Here is a 21,624-nt window from a genome sequence, read left to right as displayed (position 1 = left end):
TTATTTTAATCTGTATGAATGTTTTACCTGCATGTATTCTATGGTTTGCTCCTGATGGCTGTGGAGGCCAAGACAATATTGTCCCTTTGGAACTACAATTGTAGGTGGTTATTAGCAACTAAGTGAGACCTTGTAACTGAACCCCAATCCTCTGTAAGAACTGCTGACCCCAGAGAATATTAAAAGAGTCCTAGCTCAACAGAATTAAAGACCCAGAAATGAACCCACACACCTATGGTCACTTGATTTTTGACAAAGGATCCAAAACCATCAAATTGAAAAAAGACAGCATTTTCAGCAAATGGTGCTGGTTCAACTGGAGGTCAACATGTAGAAGAATGCAGATCGATCCATGCTTATCACCCTGTACAAAGCTTAAGTCCAAGTGGATCAAGGACCTCCACATCAAACCAGATACACTCAAACTAAGAGAAGAAAAACTAGGGAAGCATCTGGAACACATGGGCACTGGAAAAAATTTCCTGAACAAAACACCAATGGCTTATGCTCTAAGATCAAGAATCGACAAATGGGATCTCATAAAACTGCAAAGCTTCTGTAAGGCAAAGGACACTGGTTAGGACAAAACGGCAACCAACACATTGGGAAAAGATCTTTACCAATCCTACAACAGATAGAGGCCTTATATCCAAAATATACAAAGAACTCAAGAAGTTAGACCGCAGGGAGACAAATAACCCTATTAAAAAATGGGGCTCAGAGCTAAACAAAGAATTCACAGCTGAGGAATGCCGAATGGCTGAGAAACACCTAAAGAAATGTTCAACATCTTTAGTCATAAGGGAAATGCAAATCAAAACAACCCTGAGATTTCACCTCACACCAGTGAGAATGGCTAAGATCAAAAACTCAGGTGACAGCAGATGCTGGAGAGGATGCGGAGAAAGAGGAACATTCCTCCATTGTTGGTGGGATTGCAGACTGGTACAACCATTCTGGAAATCAGTCTGGAGGTTCCTCAGAAAATTGGACATTGAACTGCCTGAGGATCCAGCTATACCTCTCTTGGGCATATACCCAAAAGATGCCCCAGCATATAACAAAGACACGTGCTCTACTATGTTCATAGCAGCCTTATTTATAATAGCCAGAAGTTGGAAAGAACCCAGATGCCCTTCAACAGAGGAATGGATACAGAAAATGTGGTACATCTACACAATGGAATATTACTCAGCTATCAAAAACAATGACTTTATGAAATTCGTAGGCAAATGGTTGAAACTGGAAAATATCATCCTGAGTGAGGTAACCCAATCACAGAAAAACACACATGGTATGCACTCATTGATAAGTGGCTATTAGCCCAAATGCTTGAATTACCCTAGATTCCTAGAACAAATGAAACTCAAGACGGATGATCAAAATGTGAATGCTTCACTCCTTCTTTAAAAGGGGAATAAGAATACCCTTGGCAGGGAATAGAGAGGCAAAGATTAAAACATAGACAGAAGGAACACCTATTCAGAGCCTGCCCCACATGTGGCCCATATATATACAGCCATCCAATTAGACAAGATGGATGAAGCAAAGAAGTGCAGGCCGACAGGAGCCGGATGTAGATCGCTCCTGAGAGACACAGCCAGAATACAGCAAATACAGAGGCGAATGCCAGCAGCAAACCACTGAACTGAGAATAGGACCCCCGTTGAAGGAATCAGAGAAAGAACTGGAAGAGCTTGAAGGGGCTCGAGACCCCATATGTACAACAATGTCAAGCAACCAGAGCTTCCAGGGACTAAGCCACTACCTAAAGACTATACATGGACTGACCCTGGACTCTGACCTCATAGGTAGCAATGAATATCCTAGTAAGAGCACCAGTGGAAGGGGAAGCCCTGGGTCCTGCTAAGACTGAACCCCCAGTGAACTAGATTGTTGGGGGGAGGGCGGCAATGGGGGGAGGATGGGGAGGGGAACACCCATAAAGGAGGGGAGGGGGAGGGATTAGGGGGATGTTTGCCCAGAAACCGGGAAGGGGAATAACACTCGAAATGTAAATAAGAAATACTCAAGTTAATTAAAAAAAAAAAAAAAAGAGCCCTAGCTCTATATTAATTAGAAGTACTTCAAAGTACTTTAGTTTAACTATAAGAAATAGGGGTAATAACATAAGGATTAAACGCATGCACCTTCTCCAGGCCAGTGGCACAAATGGAGTTTGAATAAACGTTAGCTATTGTAGTAACAGACACCATGGCTCGCACTAACTCATCCCTATTTCCATGTTCGTCTCTGTGCTGTCGTCACTCATTTGATTTATCAACAAGTATTCCCTGAGCGCCTAGGAGACACTGGGACTCTTGTGGAAAACTAAGTTTGTCCTCCTAGAAATGCTAGTCTAGGGAAGTCTGTGGCACCATGTTCTTTTTAATGTGAAAGGGTTTTAATGCTAAGAATATGGACTTATCATGGGGAAAGACATGATGCTCCTCATTGACCTGTGACAAGACAGTGAGTGCTTTTGGGACAGTATCATATTTTGTATTGAAAACTCCAACACTAACCAGGAAGAGTCTTAATGCAATACTCAGTACTTGTAGCAGTTTTTAAATTCTTGGCATTTTATAGTTCTCATTATATATTCATGTGTCTTGCTTTCATATTCTTCTGATCCACACATGTGCACAACTAAAACAGCTGCTATCAAACAAATAACAGCTAAGGGATGATCTCTGCAATTCAGCGATTTCAGCCCTAAAACCAGGAAAATCTTATGCAAAAGCTGATGAAACTGCCACCAATTTACAGCAGATGGTGTTAAAGAAACAAGTTACTACATACAGGGAATCTTTTTTTTTTTTTTTTGGTTCTTTTTTTCGGAGCTGGGGACCGAACCCAGGGCCTTGCGCTTCCTAGGTAAGCGCTCTACCACTGAGCTAAATCCCCAACCCCACATACAGGGAATCTTAAAGGTCAAACAAACTCTCCAACTTCTTAGGAACTGACTATACAAACCCCCAAATCCCACTGTACACCCTAGCCATGTGCTCAAGCCCAGACTACAGCCCCAGGCTCAGTGCTTGGCTCTAACCTGGCATTTTATCACTTACCACTCATAGAGAAATCACCTTTCTTTCTTTGACCATTTGCACGCATGTGAACATGCACACAGGCGTTGGGGTGGGAAGAGTATTAACATAGACACACATATATGTACATATAGTACAGCACAATTTAGAGCTAAGTTCTCCACACTAGTATGTGGGCAACAGCTACATACTAGACTTACGTATTAATTTCCACATTTGATTTTCCATTGGACGTGTATCAGTGTCAGACAGTGTATACACATATTCATAGAAATTCATACAGATATCCATATATACACAAGTATCTGGGGGGAGAGAGAAACAAACCAACTCCATTTTCCATACTGTTTCACGTTTGTCTCTGTCACTGAATGTCAACACAGCCCAGTTCTCATTCTGGGGTGGTAACTACATCTTATGGGTTAAAAAAGAAATGGCCCCACTTTGACCAGAACTCTCTTCTTCTTCAGTTACTCCAACCTAGCTGCATGAGCATCATATTCTTCTACCTCCTTGTGATGTATTGTGTACCCTGAATTACAAGTCCCTCTAACTAACGGTGCACGTCTTGCCTGCCCCTTTTCACAGGAGGCCTTGAGAGGAGACTTTACTGCCTTTTCCACTCATTTCCCCTCATTCTCTCACACAGCTCCTTCCACACGCTGAACTGCCCTGAACGAATGCTTAGCCTGCAGTGCACTGCGATGCACACACCTTAGCATCATACCAGTTCCCATCCCCACCTTCCTTCAAGACCTTTTCCTGGAGTTTGATAAAATATTCATCATGTTGTGTCCTAGCTGAATGACTTTGGTAGCTTGTGCTTAAGGTTTCTTTGCTGAATTCTTCTCTAGTAGACCTCTGACATTAAAATTTAACCTCAGGGGGTTGGGGATTTAGCTCAGTGGTAGAGCGCTTGCCTAGCAAGCACAAGGCCCTGGGTTTGGTCCCCAGCTCTGAAAAAAAGAAAAAAAAAAAAAAAAGAAAAGAAAAAGAAAAAAAAATTTAACCTCAGGCTCCAACTTCAGCCCTTTCTCCTCTATCAATATCTTCTTCCTGGGTGACATTACCATCCCTATATCTTGCTTTAAGAGCTACTTATATCCTAAGGATCTTGAAATTGCACCACTAGCCTGATTTCTGGAACTGCAGATGCATGGCCACTGTTAGCATAGGCATGCTAAGACATGTAAAACAGACCGTCAAACCCAGTTATTAGTTCTATGATCCTGTTTCCCAGGCAGACAGCCCTCTAAAAGCCTTTCATAGGATCCTCTTTATCACAGTCCTTGGGACATCTATAACCCAGTCCTAATTTGGAAGCTCATTTCATTCCAATGGGAATTGGTTCACACTGATGGAGCCATGGTGGCCTGTCTTAATGTTGGTGCCCGTTCTTACTTCAGAACACTGGCCTTGCTTGTGACTACCTGGAATGGTCTTCTCCAAGAGTATCCAATGACTGCTATCACTCAGATCTCAAGCCAATGTCATCAGTTTTGAGCAGTCTCCTGTCAGGCACTATGATACTGGCTGAGGTAGTCCTCAATCACTTTCAAACATGACATTTCATTTTGGCTCATGAAATTAGCTTCCTCATTCATACATTCCATATTTACTGTGCCAGTGTTAACTAAAATCTAAGCTTCTCAAGGGTCAGGCTCATCTGCCTCAGCTACTCTGTCTGGCACTGGACAATTGGCACTGACAGTGAAAGATACTAATCAGATGACTGACATGAATGGTCTTTCTCAGAATACAAAGCCATGAGGTGGAGTGAGACAGCCTCACTAGCCCCAAAGGAATGGCAATTACCAACAGGAGAACAATTTTTGTTCAATAATAAATACACTACGACTTTCACAAAGGCTTAAGAAAAAGAAATCTTGGGACTGGAGAGATGGCTCAGTGGTTAAGAGCACTGACTGCTCTTCCAGAGGTCCTGAGTTCAATTCCCAGCAGCCACATGGTGGCTCACAGCCATCAGTAATGAGATCTGATGCCCTCTTCTGGTGTGTCTGAAGACAGTGACAGTGTTCTCATAAACAAATTAAAAAAAAAAAAACAAATAAAAAAATCTTAAAAAAAAAGAAAGAATCCTAAAAACATTAAGGTCGACCTTTCTGATAATAGCATCTCTAGTAAGACGGCCACCAGTCAGCTCCAACACTGATGACAGAACCAGAGTGCCCTTGTAGCCTGAAGTATGCAGGCCTTTAATGCCAGCATTCGGGTGCCACAAACAGGCAGAGCTCTATGAGTCCCACACCAGTCTGCTCTACATAGCGAGACCTTGTCTCAGACAAGAAAACACACATCCTCTCTCAAACAAAACAACAAAAACATAAACCCCACAAAACAACCAAACAAAACCCCTAATGCCTTGTCAAGGGACTAGAGACGTGGCTCTGTATTAATACAGAGCACTTGCTGCTCTTTTAGGGGACCCGGAGACCCATATGTTGCTACCAACCATTTGTAACTCCAATTTCAGGCAGTCCAAAGACATACATTTGGGTAAAGCATCCATACACATAAAATATTTAAAAAAAAAAAGAGGGTAAGTTTAGAAATAGTAACATAGAAAATACTCATGATGCACTATTAGATCCATAAAATATACAGGTTTGGTATCTGTGATGGGTAAGGCCAGGCCCACTTCAAGCCTGAGGACACAGTCAGAAATGGAGCCTGGCTGAGGACTGACCAGTGCTCTTGCTTAGCAGTGAATAAGGACCATGGCCTGATTCCCAGAGCTGCAGTGCAGTGGGAGATGGGAGTAAGGGAAAACACCAGAAATCACCATCTTTTCTCACAGAACTTACACCTGCTGATGAATGGTATGGCCTTTCCCTACCCAGCCTGATGCCAGCAGCAGGGAGATTACTCACAGTACCTACAGGCACTTGTGAGCCTCCTCTCAGAACTGTGCCCAATACATCTATCACATCTATCCTTCACAAGACTTGTTTTCTGGTGCAGTGGTATGCTAACAAAGTCAGCTGACCTGTAGAGAGAATACTCATGTACTATATGGATGCATCACTTGTCAATTACAAAACCTGTGGCCTATAGGAAAGGGTAGAATAGAAGGTGGGACATCCGGGAGGCAGAGAGAATTCTGGGATAGAGCCGGGCAGGAAGAGTCACTGAGGAAGGTGTGAAGACACAGAAGCTTGGTACCTGAGCTGAGTACAGGAAACCAGCTGTGTGGGAGACTGTGGATTAGTATAAATGGGTTGTTTTAAATTATTAGCTAGTCAGGGAACAAGCCTAGCTATATGGCCCAGGTATCTGTAAATATATTTTAAGTCTGAATTGTTGTGCAGGGAACTTGGGGGCTAGGAGAAAAACAGCACATTATTCTGACCTACAGTATGGTCTTGGTCTTTGACTAGCCCCTCGAAATCTGCTTAGTTCACTGTAAACATAATTATGTGTATATATGAGTATTTCCATGTAAATATCAAAAAATCTGGAGAAAATAAAAAGTTGAAAATGGTTTTACAAGTCAGAATGATGAATGGCTTTAATTTCTACCTCAGTTTTAATTCTATTTTCCTACTTTCATTACAATGATCAAAATTGGTTTTGCAATTTAAGTCCACAAAAAGGTAGACTTATAGTTAAGCAAAAACAAAACAAAACAAAAAAACCCCCAAACCCAAAAAACCCCAACACCTCCCCACGAGTGCGTGAGCGCGCGCGCGCGCACGCACGCGCGCGCACACACACACACACACACACACACACAGACACGGTCTTGAGAAAAGGAAATACAAACTGAAGTCACAGTGAGACACTTCCAACTAACTTCACACGTAAACAATTTTGCCAAAGCATCTCAAGTTTTCACCTTATCAGCTATTAAAAAAAGAAGAAAGGAAATAACGAAGTCAAAGTCCAAATCCTTAAAGTCTCTCACACTGCATTTGACTGTTGCAGCATTATGCTTTATTTTTACAAAGGAGATCGACCACCAGAGCTCTGAAAAGGTGTGGGTACTATACTGCCCACGAAGACAGACCTTTCCCACACCAAGCAAAGCCTGATTCTTCAGTTTTCCCAGCTAAGAATTCACAACATAGTATCTGACACAGAGGGGCAACTAGCACACTTCATCCTGAGGACAAATTATAGGACAGATGATCCAGCTTCTTCAAAAGATACTGTAGAAAAAAAGACAAAAAAAAAAAAAAAAAAAAAAAAAGAGAGAGAGACACAGACTTAAATGACCGTAAAGACACATCAACTGTTTCTGACATGGGACTTTATCAGTAAGGAACTATTATCAGTATTGTTAGTTGTCACTTGGTTATACATTGAGTACTTTAAAGAAGTTCTGTGTGTGACACACACATGCTTGTGTGTAAGAAGAGCAAGTCTGTGCATATATGCAGAGCCCAGAGGATGACATTGCCTTTTCTGGTTATTACTCTTTACCTTATCCCCTCGAGACAGGGTCCCTCAGCGAACCTGAAGACCAGGCAGCCCCAGGGACCCTCCCGTCTCTGCCCTCCATGGCGATGGGTCACAGGCAGGGTCACTTTATGTGTTTGCCACGATGACGCCAACATGGGGGTATTATGAGTAACGGTGCTCGTGTGCAAGCTGGGTGGCTAGACACAGCAGCATGACTGCTGAGTCAGCACAGCAAATCTACAGTCACTTTTAAAGGAAGACCTAGGGCCAGGCACAATGGCACAAGTCTTTTAACCCCAGCACTTTGGAGGCAGAAGTATGAGGATCTCTGAGTTCAAGGCCAGCTTGTTCTACATAGAGAGTTTCAGGACAGCTAGGGCTACATAGTGACACCCTGTCTCCAAAACAAACACACAAACACAATAACAAAAACCCAAAGAACTCAACGTTTTCCAGAGTGGCAGAACTGCCGCACTATCCCATCAGTAGTACATACAAAGGTTTTGTCACTTTTCCTTTTTTATGCCCTTTGTACACGGAAATATTAAGTTTAGAGATGATTTGATGTTTCAGATCCGATTCAAAACAAACCGGTGTGGTGTGGTGTGGTGTGGTGTGGTGTGGTGTGGTGTGGTGTGGTGTGGTGTGGTGTGGTGTGGTGTGGTGTGTGTGTGTGTGTGGGGGGGCAGTAGCACCTTTCCTATGGTAAGAACTCAGTGTGGGACACCAGGTTCTACTGTCGGAACTTTACTGTAGATGAGGCTGTTACTATCCCTCCTTATATCTTAGGTAACAGGACCAAGTCCTGACCAGCAGGAAAACAGCTGCTTTTAGAGTCTGACTTCAACTGTCCAGCCAAACTCAGAAAGAAGTAAACATTTTCCCAAGCCAGGAACAAAGATACGAGAATAGTGCAAACGAGTGTTTTTCTTGTCTTCCTTTAACTGTGTATCTTCTAATAAACAGCAAAGTTGAAGATCAATAGTACCACAAATCACCCATTACACACATCAGAAAACGACTGAGCTAATGAAGGACTCTTAGTCTCTAGTTTGATTTTTTTAAGGAGATTTTAAGATATACTGAATAGATTCTATGCCAGGACCTTAGCTCAGAGGTGAGAAAATGTGTTTTTATTAAAATGTGGAAATAAGGAAGAGCGAGGGTAGAACTTTAGCAGGCTCATCCCCTCAGAGTTGTAGAAGTTTTGTGAAGACACGCAGCCTATGTGGGAGAATGACATTAAGTCCTGGTGACTTTGGACAACTGGCCAAATCATCAAGTAATTTCTACTCGCTGATTGAAAATGAAAGACCTGGTGACAGTGCCAGGTCCTCAACTGTTGTGCGGAGGTCACCAGCCTCAAGCATCTGCCGTACAAACTGAATAGAAGAGGAAATGAAGAGTCCCTGCAGGTGATACAGGAGGTCGTTATGGCACAGGGAACCAGTAACTGCACCTAACCGAAAATGTGCTTTGTGCTCATGCTATTTTCCTGTGGTTTACACAAGCACGCAACACATCCTCCAGGTTCCATCTCAAAGGTTCTTCTCAGGAATTGACCAAGGAGCGAAGTCAATGGTAGGCCAAGTCGAAGGTTTGGAAGCTCACAATGCTACTTCATATTTCAGCCTGAAGCATCTAGAACATTACTGGTCATTCAGAGAAAAGCTGGCCCATCCCTAAAAAACGTCTCTGAATAGATTTCTGTTCCCTCTGAGGCTAGAAGCTAAAGTGTGGGGCTGCGTCCACACGTCAGCACAGCTGCCTGCTTACTTAGCAAGGATGGAGTGAGGTGGTTCTAGGGAGGATATAGGAGCAATGGGTTTAGGGGAACACAAAGGAGAAGAGAGGAGAGCAGACAAGACGCACAAGGAGGTTCTAAGAGGCTTCCTAATGGGCCGATCAAGTCAAAAGGGACTAATTAGATATTGACGACACACAGGTGCTAAGAGCTGGTGAGAGCTGTTGAGAAACTCAGGACACAGAGCAAGAGGTCAGGACACAAAGACCCAAACTACAGCTTCCCAAATGTTAGGCCGGCTTTCCCCACTGGACCACACTTGCCTCTCATAACAGAGCAATGCCATCTGGAAATAAATAAGCTTGTATAAACGTGTCACAATTAGTCTGAGGGGGTTCTGATGATGTCATCCCCTCAGGACCTCCTCTCCTTCCCAGAGTTAACAACCATTTTTCTAGGAAAACCTGAGCAAAGCATATGCGGGCTCAGAAAGGAAGAAGAGGGAGAGATGGCCATCTCTCTCCCTACGAAGCACTGAGAAAATAGGTCATGGTAGTCAAACATTACTAAAGTAAGCATTAGCCAGGCATGCTTAATCTCAGGACTCAGGATGCTGAGGTACGAAGATCAATGGTTTATGGCCAACTTGAGCTGCAAACACCATTTAAAAAAATCTGAACTATAAAAAAAATCATTCTATGATATCCAATGACTTTCTAGCAATAAGAAACATCAAATTTCAAATAATTTACCTGGTTCCAATTTTATCACTTTAATTGCGGCTAATTCTCCAGTGTTGACATTCCGTGCCTAAAAGAAGAGGAAAGATCATGAAAAATAACTGTTATGAAAAGGTATTTCCATTTATTGTTTATTTTCCATCATACAGAAATAATTTTAAAGTATCTAATTTATATTATAATTAAATTACAATCTAATTACAAACAGCCAGCACTGTGTCCTTCCTCATGAATTCCAGCACTGATCCAAGTGTACACTGACTGCCATAGCACCTGGGTACTGCTCTAAGTGGCTTGACACTCACTGGGTTCTTACAGCACTTGTAAGGTACAAACCAGTACTGTTCCCATGCTGCAAATAAGAAAAATGAAAGTGGAAAGACGCTTGGTTATACAGCTGGCTAAGTGGGAGCACTGGGATCCACGGCCAGGACGTCTCCTCCAGACGCATTATACTACAGAGTTCTTCATGCCACGGCTGCAAAGCTGAGTGGACTGGCATTGGAATCTTTAATTAGAATCTAATTATGAAAGCAGCCCCAATGTCCCTTCAAATCCACATGATGCCAATAAAATCAATGTATTCAAAACAAGCCACTAATGAAAAATAAAATTAATTTTAAAAAATCAATCCATGGGGCTGGGGTGTGGCTCAGTTGGTAATACTTGCATGGCAGTCTGAAGCCAAGTTCTATCCCCAACTTGGTGAAAACAGGCATAGAGGTGCACATCCGTAACCACAGTCTCCACTGTAATCCAGTGGTGGAGACAGGAGGATCAGAGATTCAAGGTAATCCTCAGGTACTACAGAAGTTGAAGGATCGCCTGGGCTGTATAGCATCTTGAGTCTAAGAAAGGAAGGGAGGGATGGACAGACAGATGGACAGGAGCCAGCCAATTCATAAGCGGGGTATCCTGGACATGCCCACCAGTCCTAGCACTCTGGAAGTCAGGAGGGCTGTTAAAAACTGAAGACCACCTTGAGCTAACACAGCCCTGCCTTCTGCCTCAAAAATCAATCAGATATTAGATCTGAGTGTTTACAAAATATCTATGAATTTGGGTTTAAAAAGTGGCAGTAAATCTTTAACAATTTAAGATGCTATAAAACTAGATCAGAATTTTCAATTTCAAGGTACTTTAGGTGTTTACATTTAATTAATTTTATATCAGTCTAAAGGGAAAAAGCACACACAATGCCATGAGTATAGGAAGATCATATGATATGGCCAGGATTGGATTTAGCTGCAATACTCCCTTACTAATAGATTGGGAAAATCTGACAATTCTGACATGAGCCAATGACACCGTTCTAAAAGTACCCAGGCACTAAAAATGCCGGCAGAGGGGCTGGGGAGAGAGCACAGGGGTAAAGCACTGGCTATGCAAATGTGAGGATCAGAATGGAGTTCAGTTTCCCAGCACTCATATAAAACCCAGGTCTCTGGAGGCCCCGGCAAGGAATTCTGGAGCAGGCTGGCTAGACAGACCAGCAGGAATGGCAAACTGGATTCAGTTAGAGCCCTGTCTCAATTTACAAGAGGAGAGCAACTGAATGATGTGAGATCCTTCCAGCCATCAAATCTGGGTCTCTGAACACATCTGCATACATGCACACACCTGTGTCCTCATACACAAAAGCATGCACATGCAGCATACGCACACTCATTCCCTCCACCCACACACATGTACGCAAACACATATATGCCAAGTATACAAGAAAGTGGAAAAAAGGTTAAGTCATCACTAAAACTACAAAATTCAGATTCTCCAAGGTCTGAGAGGGTTCCCTTGGTAATGTGCTTGCTGAATAAGCAGTAAGGCCGGAGTTTAAGTCCTTGGCCCCACAGACAAGCAGAGCATAGCCACCGAGTACAGCAATACACGCCTGTAATCCCAGCATTGGGGCGATCTAGGCTTCAGAAGGTAGGTTGGAAAATGATGGCTGACACTGCTGCCAACTTCTGACCTCAGTACACAAACATGCACACACCCACACATGCACACACCCACACATGCACACACCCACACATGCACACACCCACACATGCACACACCCACACATGCACACACCCACACATGCACACACCCACACATGCACACACCCACACATGCACACACCCACACATGCACACACCCACACATACATATGCCACACATACATATGCCACACACTATTTTCTTTAGAGTCACTGTGGTGGCACAGATCTTTAACCCTGGCACTCTCTTGATGAGAGGAAGAGGCAGGTGTGTCGACACAAATTTAAGACTAGCCTGGTCTACCAAGTTAGTTTCAGGTCAGCCAAGGTTACAAAGTGAGACTCTGCCTTAAAAAAAAAAAAAACAATTGGCCCTAGTCACTCAGCTGCCTCCTCCTCGAGTCCCCTCACTTCCCGACGCTCCCCGCCCCTCCGCCCCCCCTTCTCCCGCTGCCACCTTCCCCAGGATGTTTCCACCAAGGAAAAGGAATTGGAATCCTATATCCGCCATCAAGAACCTCCACTCTTTCGACCCCTTTGCTGATGCAAGTAAGGGTGATGACCTGCTTCCTGCTGGCACTGAGGATTATATCCATATAAGAATTCAACAGAGAAACAGCAGGAAGACCCTTACAATTGTCCAAGGGATCGCTGATGATTACGATAAAAAGAAACTAGTGAAGGCGTTTGCCTGCAATGGTACTGTAGTTGAGCATCCGGAATATGGAGAAGTAATTCAGCTACAGGGTGACCAGCACAAGAACACATGCCAGTTCCTGATAGAGACTGGACTGGCTAAGGATGGTCAGCTGAAGGTTCGTGGGTTTTAAGTGCTTGCGGCTCTCTGAAGCTTAAGTGAGGATTTCCTTGCAATGAGTAGAATTTCCCTTCTGTCCCTTGTCACAAGTTTAAAAGCCTCACAGCTTGTATAATGTAATCATTTGGGGTCTGCTTTTAACTTGGACTAGTGTAACTCCTTCATGCAATAAACTGAAAAAAGCCATGCTGTGTAGTCTTGAAGTCCCTCATTTAAATAGGTTAAGCAGTAAGCCCGGACAGTCCACCCTGGAACAAAGCAATAACAGGATTTCAGCCAAGTCAAGAACCCCCAAATCACAGGAGGCTATGTCTGACCAGAAGTTCCTTGGGACTCCCTCGACACAGTCCCCTGCCCTAGAAGAGTGTCACCATTTGAACAGCCCAGGTGACTGAGTATGGGTAACTGCCCCAGCTATGTCATTAGAGGAGTCTCTCTGGCTGTAAAAAGAACCCCTGGTGTCTGACCAGGTAGGCAGAATCCAGAAAGGGTCACCTTTCCAGAGAAGTCATGGACATTAGCTCACCACCAGGGCAGTCTTTTTAGGCAGATCTCTCCTAGCCAAGGGATGTTGAAACATGAAGGGTAAGGTCAGCCTGGTAACAGTTAAACTTACGACAAGGGAACAAATACCAAGCTGGTGCCATTGGTCTTGTGGCTAGCTGTAGAGGCTTCAACTCAATACAAGGCACTGCTCAGTGCCATGTGCAGGAACAAACTGGTCTTTTGGTTTTCTTTTCCCTTCCAGTTTTAATGTTAAGTAATGTATTTAAATCCTTATTTAAATAAAGCTTATTTTCAGAAATAAAAAAAAAAATCTGAAAAATCCCATGGGGAAGAGAGTGGACCACCCAGGAGTGAGGCTGTAGGACAGACTGCCACCTCTGCACCCCTCAGCCCACATCCCTGGTCCAAGGGGAAACTGCACAGTGCCTCTGGACACAGGGATATAGGAACAGACAGTCACTGGTACCCGCAGTTCTGGTCTGTGCCCAGGACCGAACTGAACCAGCCAAACAGCTCCCTGCACCCAAATCCCATGGGGGAGAGAGCTGGACCCTCAAAAGAGTAGATACTCCTGAGAGGTCACAGGAAAATACCCTCTGCCCACAGTCCAGACCCAAGAGGAAATCGCATAGTGCCGGCTGTGCCCTCAGGGTGCAAGGACCTACACGAGCAATCAGGGGTAGGACCCTTTGATTCCTGCCTGCACCTAGAGCTGGAAGACAGTCTCCAGGAGCACCGACACATGTGAAATCAGAGCACCAGTTCTCAGGAAAGGCTGGAAGAAAACAGGAAAACAGTTCTACAGCAGTGCTGACACAGAGGCCTACAGCAGGGTCAAGTCACTTTCAGAAACAGCAAGACAAGCAAACACCAGAGACAACCCAATGGCTGGAGGCAAGTGCAGGAACCCAAGCAACAGAAACCAAGACTACATGGCATCATCAGAGCCCAGTTCTCCCACCAAAGAAAATACTGGATATCCCAACACACTAGAAAAGCAAGACTTAGATTTAAAAATCACATTTTTTAATGATGGAGGACTTTAAGAAAGACATAAAGAACTCCCTTAGAGAAATGCAGAAAAACACAAGTAAACAAGTAGAAGCCCTTAGACAGGAAACACAAAAATCCTTGAAAGAATTATAGGAAAACACAACCAAACAGGTGAACGAATTGAAAATGGAAATAGAAGCAATAAAGAAAACACAAAGGGAGACAACCCTGGATATATAAAACCAAAGGGAGAGACAAGGAGCCATAGATACAAGCATCACCAACAGAATACAAGAAATAGAAGAGAGAATATCAGGTGCAGAAGATACCATAGAAAACATAGACACAACTGTCAAAGATAATGTAAAACACAAAAGCTCCTAGCCCAAAACATACAGGAAATTCAGGACACAATGAGAAGACCAAACCTAAGCATAATAGGTAGAGAAGAAAGTGAAGACTCCCAACTTAAAGGGCCAGTAAATATATTCAACAAAACTATAGAAGAAAACTTCCCTAACCTAAAGAAAAAGATCCCCACAAACATACGAGAAGCCTACAAAACTCCAAATAGATTGGACCAGAAAAGAAATTCCTCCCATCACATAATAGTCAAAACACCAAATGCAAAAAACAAAGAAAGAATATTAAAAGCAGTAAGGGAAAAAGGCCAAGTGACATATAAAGGCAGACCTACAAGAATTACACCAGACTTCTTGCCAGAGACTATGAAAGCCAGAAGATCCTGGACAGATGTCATACAGACCCTAAGAGAACACAAATGCCAGCCCAGGTTACTGTATCCAGCAAAACTTTCAATTAACATAGATGAAGAAACCAAGATATTCCATGATAAAACCAAATTTATGCAACATCTTTCTACAAATCCAGCCCTACAAAGGATAATAGACAGAAAACTCCAACAAGGAGAGAAACTACACCATACAGAAAGCAAGAATATAATTTCCTGGCAATAAAACCAAAAGAGAGACAAACAAACATAATTCCACTTCTAACAATGAAAATAACAGGAAGCGACAATCACTATTACTTAATACCTCTCAACATCAACAGACTCAATTCCCCAATAAAAAGACATAGACTAACAGAATGGATACGTAAAGAAGACCCAGCATTTTGCTGCATGCAGGAAACACACCTCAGAGACAAAGAAAGACACTACCTCAGAGTGAAAGGCTGGAAAACAACTTTCCAAGCACATGGACTGAAGAAACAAGCTGGAGTTGCCATTCTAATATCAAATAAAATAGACTTTCAACCAAAAGTCATTAAAAAAGATAAGGAAGGAGACTTCATATTCATCAAAGGAAAAATCCACCAAGATGAACTCTCTATCCTAAATATCTATGCTCCAAATGGAAGGGCACCTACATTCATACAAGAAACCTTAGTAAAGCTCAAAGCACACATTGCATCTCACTTGATAATAGTAGGAGATTTCAACACTCCACTCTAATCACTGGACAGATCATGGAAACAGAAATTGAACAGAGACGTAGACAGACTAAGAGAAGTCATGAATCAAATGGATTTAACAGATATTTATAGAACATTCTATCCTAAAGCAAAAGGATATACCTTCTTCTCACCACCTCATGGAACTTTCTCCAAAATTGACCAAATAATCGGTCACAAAAACAGGCCTCAAAAGATACAGGAAGATAGAAATAATCCCATGCATTATTATTATGATGCATCCCTATCAGATCACCATGCACTAAGACTGGTCTTCAATAACAACAATAATGACAGAAAGCCCACATATACATGGAAGTTGAACAATGCTCTACTCAATGACAACTTGGTCAAGGAAGAAATAGAGAAAGAAATTAAAGACTTCTTAGAATTTAATGAAAATGAAGATACAACATTCCCAAACTTATGGGACACAATGAAAGCTGTGCTAAGAGGAAAACTCATAGCTATGAATGCCTCCAAAAAGAAACAGGAGAGAGCATACTTTAGCAGCTTGACAGCACACCTAAAAGCTCTAGAACAAAAAGAAGCAAATACACCCAGGAGGAGTAGAAGGCAGGAAATAATCAAACTCGGAGCTGAAATCAACCAAGTAGAAACAAAAAGGACTATACAAAGAATCAACAAAACCAGGAGCTGGTTGTCTGAGAAAATCAACAAGATAGATTAAATCCTTACTTAGCCAGACTAACCAGAGGTCACAGAGAGTGTGTCCAAATTAACAAAATCAGAAATGAAAAGGGAGACATAACAACAGAATCTGAAGAAATTAAAAAAAAATCATCAGATCCTATTACAAAAGACTATATTCAACAAAACTGGAAAATCTGGAGGAAATGGACAATTTTCTAGACAGATACCAGGTACCAGAGTTAAATCAGGAACAAATAAACCATCTAAACAACCCCATAACTCCTAGAGAAATAGAAGCAGTTATTAAAAGTCTCCCAACCAAAAAGAGCCCAGGTCCAGACGGGTTCAGTGCAGAATTCTATCAGACCTTCATAGAAGACTTCATACCAATACTGTCTAAACTATTCCACAAAATAGAAACAGAACACTACCCAATTCCTTCTATGAAGCCACAATTACTCTTATACCGAAACCACACAAAGACCCAACAAAGAAAGAGAACTTCAGACCAATTTCCCTAATGAATATTGACGCAAAAATACTCAATAAAATTCTTGCAAACCGAATCCAAGAACACATCAAAATGATCATCATCATGATCAAGTAGGCTTCGTCCCAGGGACGCAGGGATGGTTAAATATACAAAACCCCACCAATATAATTCACTATATAAACAAACTCAAAGAACCACATGGTCGTTTCATTAGATGCTGAGAAAGCATTTGACAAAATTCAACATCCCTTCATGATAAAAGTCCTGGAAAGATCAGGAATTCAAGGCCCATATCTAAACATAGTAAAAGAAATATACAGCAAACCAGTAACTAACATCAAACTAAATGGAGAGAAACTTGAAGCAATCTCACTAAAATCAGGGACTAGACAAGGCTGCCCACTCTCTCCCTACCTATTTAATATAGTTCTCGAAGTCCTAGCCAGAGACAGCAAAAGGAGATCAAAGGGATACAAATTGGAAGGGAAGAAATCAAAATATCCCTATTTGCAGATGATATTAAGATAGTGTACTTAAATGATCCCAAAAGTTCCACCAGAGAACTACTTAACCTGATAAACAACTTTAGCAACATGTCGGGGTATAAAATTAACTCAAACAAACCAATAGTCTTCCTCTACTCAAAGGATAAACAGGCTGAAAAAGAAATTAAGGAAACGACACCCTTCACTATAGTCCCAAATAACATAAAATATCTCAGTGTGACTTTAACCCAGCAAGTGAAAGATATATATGACAAGAACTTCACATCTCTGAAGAAAGAAATTGAGGAAGATCTCAGAAGATGGAAAGATCTTCCATGCTCATGGATTGGCAGGATTAATACAGTAAAGATGACCATCTTGCCAAAAGCAATCTACAGATTCAATGCAATCCCCATCAAAATTCCAACTCAATTCTTCATAGAGTTAGAAAGAGCAATTTGCAAATTCATTTGAAATAACAAAAAAACCCAGGATAGCAAAAATTATACTCAACAGTAAAAGAACTTCTGGGGGAAATCGCCATTCCTGACTTCAAGCAGTATTACAGAACAATAATCATAAAAACTGTATGGTATTGGTATAGAGACAGGCAGATAGATCAGTGGAACAGAATTGAAGACCCAGAAATGAATCCACGCACCTATGGTCACTTGATTTTTAACAAAGGAGCTAAAACCACCCAATGGAAGAAAGAAGCTTTTTCAACAAATGGTGCTGGTTCAACTGGAGGTCAGCATGTAGAAGAATGCAAATCGATCCATTCTTATCACCATGCACAAAGCTTAAGTCCAAGTGGATCAAGGACCTCCACATCAAACCAGATACACTCAAACTAACAGAAGAAAAAGTTGGGAAGAGTCTCAAACACATGGGCACTGGGGAAAATTTCCTGAACAAAACGCCAATGGCTCATACTCTAAGATCAAGAATCGACAAATGGGACCTCATAAAACTGCAAAGCTTTTGCAAAGCAAAAGACACTGTCATTAGGACAAAACAGCAACCAACAGATTGGGAAAAGATCTTTATCAATCCTACATCTGATAGAGGGCTAATATCCAAAATATACAAAGAACTCAAGAAGTTCTCCAGAGAGCCAAATAAACCTATTAAGAAATGGGGTACGGAGCTAAACAAAACATTCTCAGCTGAGGATTATTGAATGGCCAAAAAGCACCTAAAGAAATGTTCAACATTCTTAGTCATCAGGGAAATGCAAACCAAAACAACCCTGAGATCCCACCTTACACCAGTCAGAATGGCTAAGATAAAAAACTCAGGTGACAGCAGATGCTGGCGAGGATGTGGAGAAAGAGGAACACTCCTCCATTGTTGGTGGGATTGCAAGGTGGTACAACCATTCTGGAAATCAGTTCCTCAGAAAATTGGACATTGCACTACCTGAGGACCCTGCTATACCACTCCTGGGCATATACCCAAAAGATGCCCCAACATATAACAGAGACACGTGCTCCACTATGTTCATAGCAACCTTATTTAAAATAACCAGAAGCTGGAAAGAACCCAGATGCCCTTCAACAGAGGAATGGGTTAAAAAAATGTGGTACATCTACACAATGAAGTACAACTCAGCTATCAAAAACAATGACTTCATGAAATTCATAGGCAAGTGGAATGAACTAGAAAATATCATCCTGAGTGAGGTGACTCAATCACAGAAAAACACACTTGGTATACACTCATTGATAAGTGAATATTAACGAAAAAGTTCAAATTACCCAAGATGCAATCCACAGACCACAGGAAGCTCAAGAAGAAGGATGACCAAAATGCAGATGCTCCCACTCCTTAAAAGGTGGAAAAGTATCCATAGGAGGGGATATGGAAGCAAAGTTTAGAACAGCAACTTAAGGAATGGCCATTCAGAGCCTGACACACATGTTGCCCCATATATATACAGCCACCAAAACTAGGTAAGATTGATGAAGCTAGAAAAATGCATGCTGAAAGGGACCGGATATAGATCTCTCCTGAGAGACACATCCAGAGCATGTCCAATACAGAGGTCAATGCTAGCAGCAAACAACCAACCTGGAAACAGGACCCTCTTGGCGGGAATTAGAGGAAGGATTGAAAGAGCTGAAGGAGCTTGCAACCCCATAAAAACAACAATGCCAACCAACCAGAGCTTCCAGGGACTAAACCACTACCGAAAGACTGACCCAGGGCTCCAACTGCATATGTAGCATGAATATGTAGCAGAGAATAGCCTTGTTGGGGCACCAGGGGAAGGGGAAGCCCTTGGTCCTGCCAAGGTTGGACCCCCAGTGCAAAGAAATATGGGGGGAGCAATAAGGGGGATATATAAAGGGAATACCCGTATTAGGGAGGGGGAGGGAGGGAATGGGGGCTTATGGACAGGAAACCGGGAAGGAGAATAACGTTTGAAATGTATAAGTAAAGAAATATATCTAATAAAACATTTTTAAAAATCCAAAAGATTCTTTGGTTGGTATTTGTGTGTGATTCCTGACCCCTTGTAAGCCTCAGTTGTTTGAAAACTTGGTCCCCAGTTGGTTGTCTGGGAAGCATTATGAGGAGTGACCTTGTTGGTGAGTGTGTCTGTCATGGGTAGGGGCGGTTGAGGTTTCAAAGCCTCCGACCATCTCCAGTGCACTTGGTGCATCCTGCTTGTGGTCTGAGATGTGAGCTCTCAGCTGTTCCTACCCCGTGCCTTCACTCCATCCTCAAGGACTCTAACCCTCTGGAAATGCCAATCCAATGAAATACTTTCTTCTTTAAGTTCCTTTAGTCATGGTGGTTTATCAAAACAATAGAAAAATAACTAATATATTCCCTATAAAAATTTAAAACTTAAAAAAATACAGGAAAAACTCATTTAAAAATCATATCTTTAGGGGCTGAAGAGATGGTGCAGTGGTTAAGAGCACTGGATGCTTTTCCAGAGAACCTGAGTCCAGTTTCTAGCACCTATGTAATGGCTTTCCACCGCCTTTGACTCCTATTGCAGAGGATGCAATGCCACTCCTGGCCCCATGGCACCAGGCACACACAACACAGACATACATGCAGGCAAACATACATATAAAATTCTTCAACATCTCCTCTCCACAGCTAACAAATGCTCACGATGCTCATATGGAGGCAGTAGACAGATCTGAATACTTCAAGCCAAAGTTCCCTTCTTTTACGTGTGACAAACCTCCCAATAGCACTGAATAAATTCTTTTCCTTTCTCCAGGATGAGACATCACATAAACAATGAGCCCAGAATATCACTGTGGGAACATCTGTAAACAAAGGACAGGGGGATACACAGGGCATCTGCAAATAAAACAAGATGCTACTCCTTGACTTAGTGCATCTTAAAATCAGACCTGTTACAAAAAGTCTTACTTATTTATTGAAAAGAAGTTCAGAGTATGGTGGCTCTACATGGGACAGCAGACAGTATGAAGTCACAGAGTGAAGCTGATTGACCAGAGCTGAAAATTTGCTCCCCGAGGCCACAAGGGGGCACACTCTTTACTGACAAGGTCAAGAATGTCCTTTCAAAATGGCTGCTGCACTCAAATTACTTGGCTAAGAGATGATTTACTCAGAGTTCTCATGAGCTAGCTATATTGAGCTGAGAAATCGACAGTAAACTGCTACTGAGCAGGTAACATAAGCCACTATTCACTACGCTTTCAGAGGGTCTGTCACTAACTCTTTGACTTAATATAATTCAGAAGGTCTGTCAAAAACTTGCTACAAGGTAACAGTTCCAAACTCTGGTTTCTTTGGGGTGAATAATTAGCTTAAGGTGTTCTCTCCAGGGCTGCTGCTCCTCCTGCTTTCTGAAGTGCTACTCATGCATCGTACTTGGCAATACTGAAGCAGTCACTCTGAGGGTAGGGTAGGGGTCCAAAGCAGGTCAGGAAAGTTCCATTTCTGAGCCTTTCCTCATCAGAAAGCATGTTATATACCAAGGGTTTTTAAAGCAGTATGATCGTGTGGCACACAATGGTGGCTGCAGACATGAGATTTCAGTAATTGGGATGCTGAGGCACTAGGAGAGTACAATGCCAATCTGGACTATGTAGCAAAACACTATCTTAAAAAAATACTATTTCAGAATAAGTCAATATTATCTCTAATATTTATTCTGGATTTACCAGTTTTGATTCAGCTCAAACAATTTCGTTTTGAAATGAGCAAGGTTAACATTCTAAGGTATTAAAAAAAACCAAGTCAGTAATACAACAGATTTTTCAAAGTT

General features: G+C 42.2%; 2 protein-coding genes across 15 annotated transcripts in view; one reads left to right on the top strand and one right to left on the bottom strand.

Annotated features, from left to right (window-relative positions):
- Map4k3 (mitogen-activated protein kinase kinase kinase kinase 3) overlaps positions 1 to 21,624 on the bottom strand; it is a 169,338-nt gene that overhangs the window by 85,976 nt on the left and 61,738 nt on the right. For all 14 annotated transcript variants that reach the window (XM_039111726.2, XM_039111728.2, XM_039111729.2 and 11 more), the window contains one exon: positions 9,969 to 10,026. In XM_039111726.2, the coding sequence (XP_038967654.1) occupies positions 9,969 to 10,026 (58 nt within the window). Of the gene's footprint in view, positions 1 to 9,968; positions 10,027 to 21,624 lie in introns of those variants that run through there.
- LOC102551744 (eukaryotic translation initiation factor 1-like) lies at positions 12,388 to 13,569 on the top strand. The gene has a single exon (XM_039113061.2). The coding sequence runs from the start codon at positions 12,403 to 12,405 to the stop codon at positions 12,763 to 12,765; it is 363 nt and encodes a 120-aa protein (XP_038968989.1). The 5' UTR covers positions 12,388 to 12,402; the 3' UTR covers positions 12,766 to 13,569.

The sequence above is a fragment of the Rattus norvegicus genome, chromosome 6 (assembly GCF_036323735.1).
Source record: "Rattus norvegicus strain BN/NHsdMcwi chromosome 6, GRCr8, whole genome shotgun sequence".
NCBI lineage: Eukaryota > Metazoa > Chordata > Mammalia > Rodentia > Muridae > Rattus > Rattus norvegicus.
The sequence above is the reverse complement of the archived record's forward strand: the minus strand, read 5'-3'. Positions and strand labels throughout refer to the sequence as shown.

Bases quoted from the DNA above. Each gene is read 5' to 3' on its own strand.
- LOC102551744 (XM_039113061.2), top strand. From the start codon at position 12,403: ATGTTTCCACCAAGGAAAAGGAATTGGAATCCTATATCCGCCATCAAG.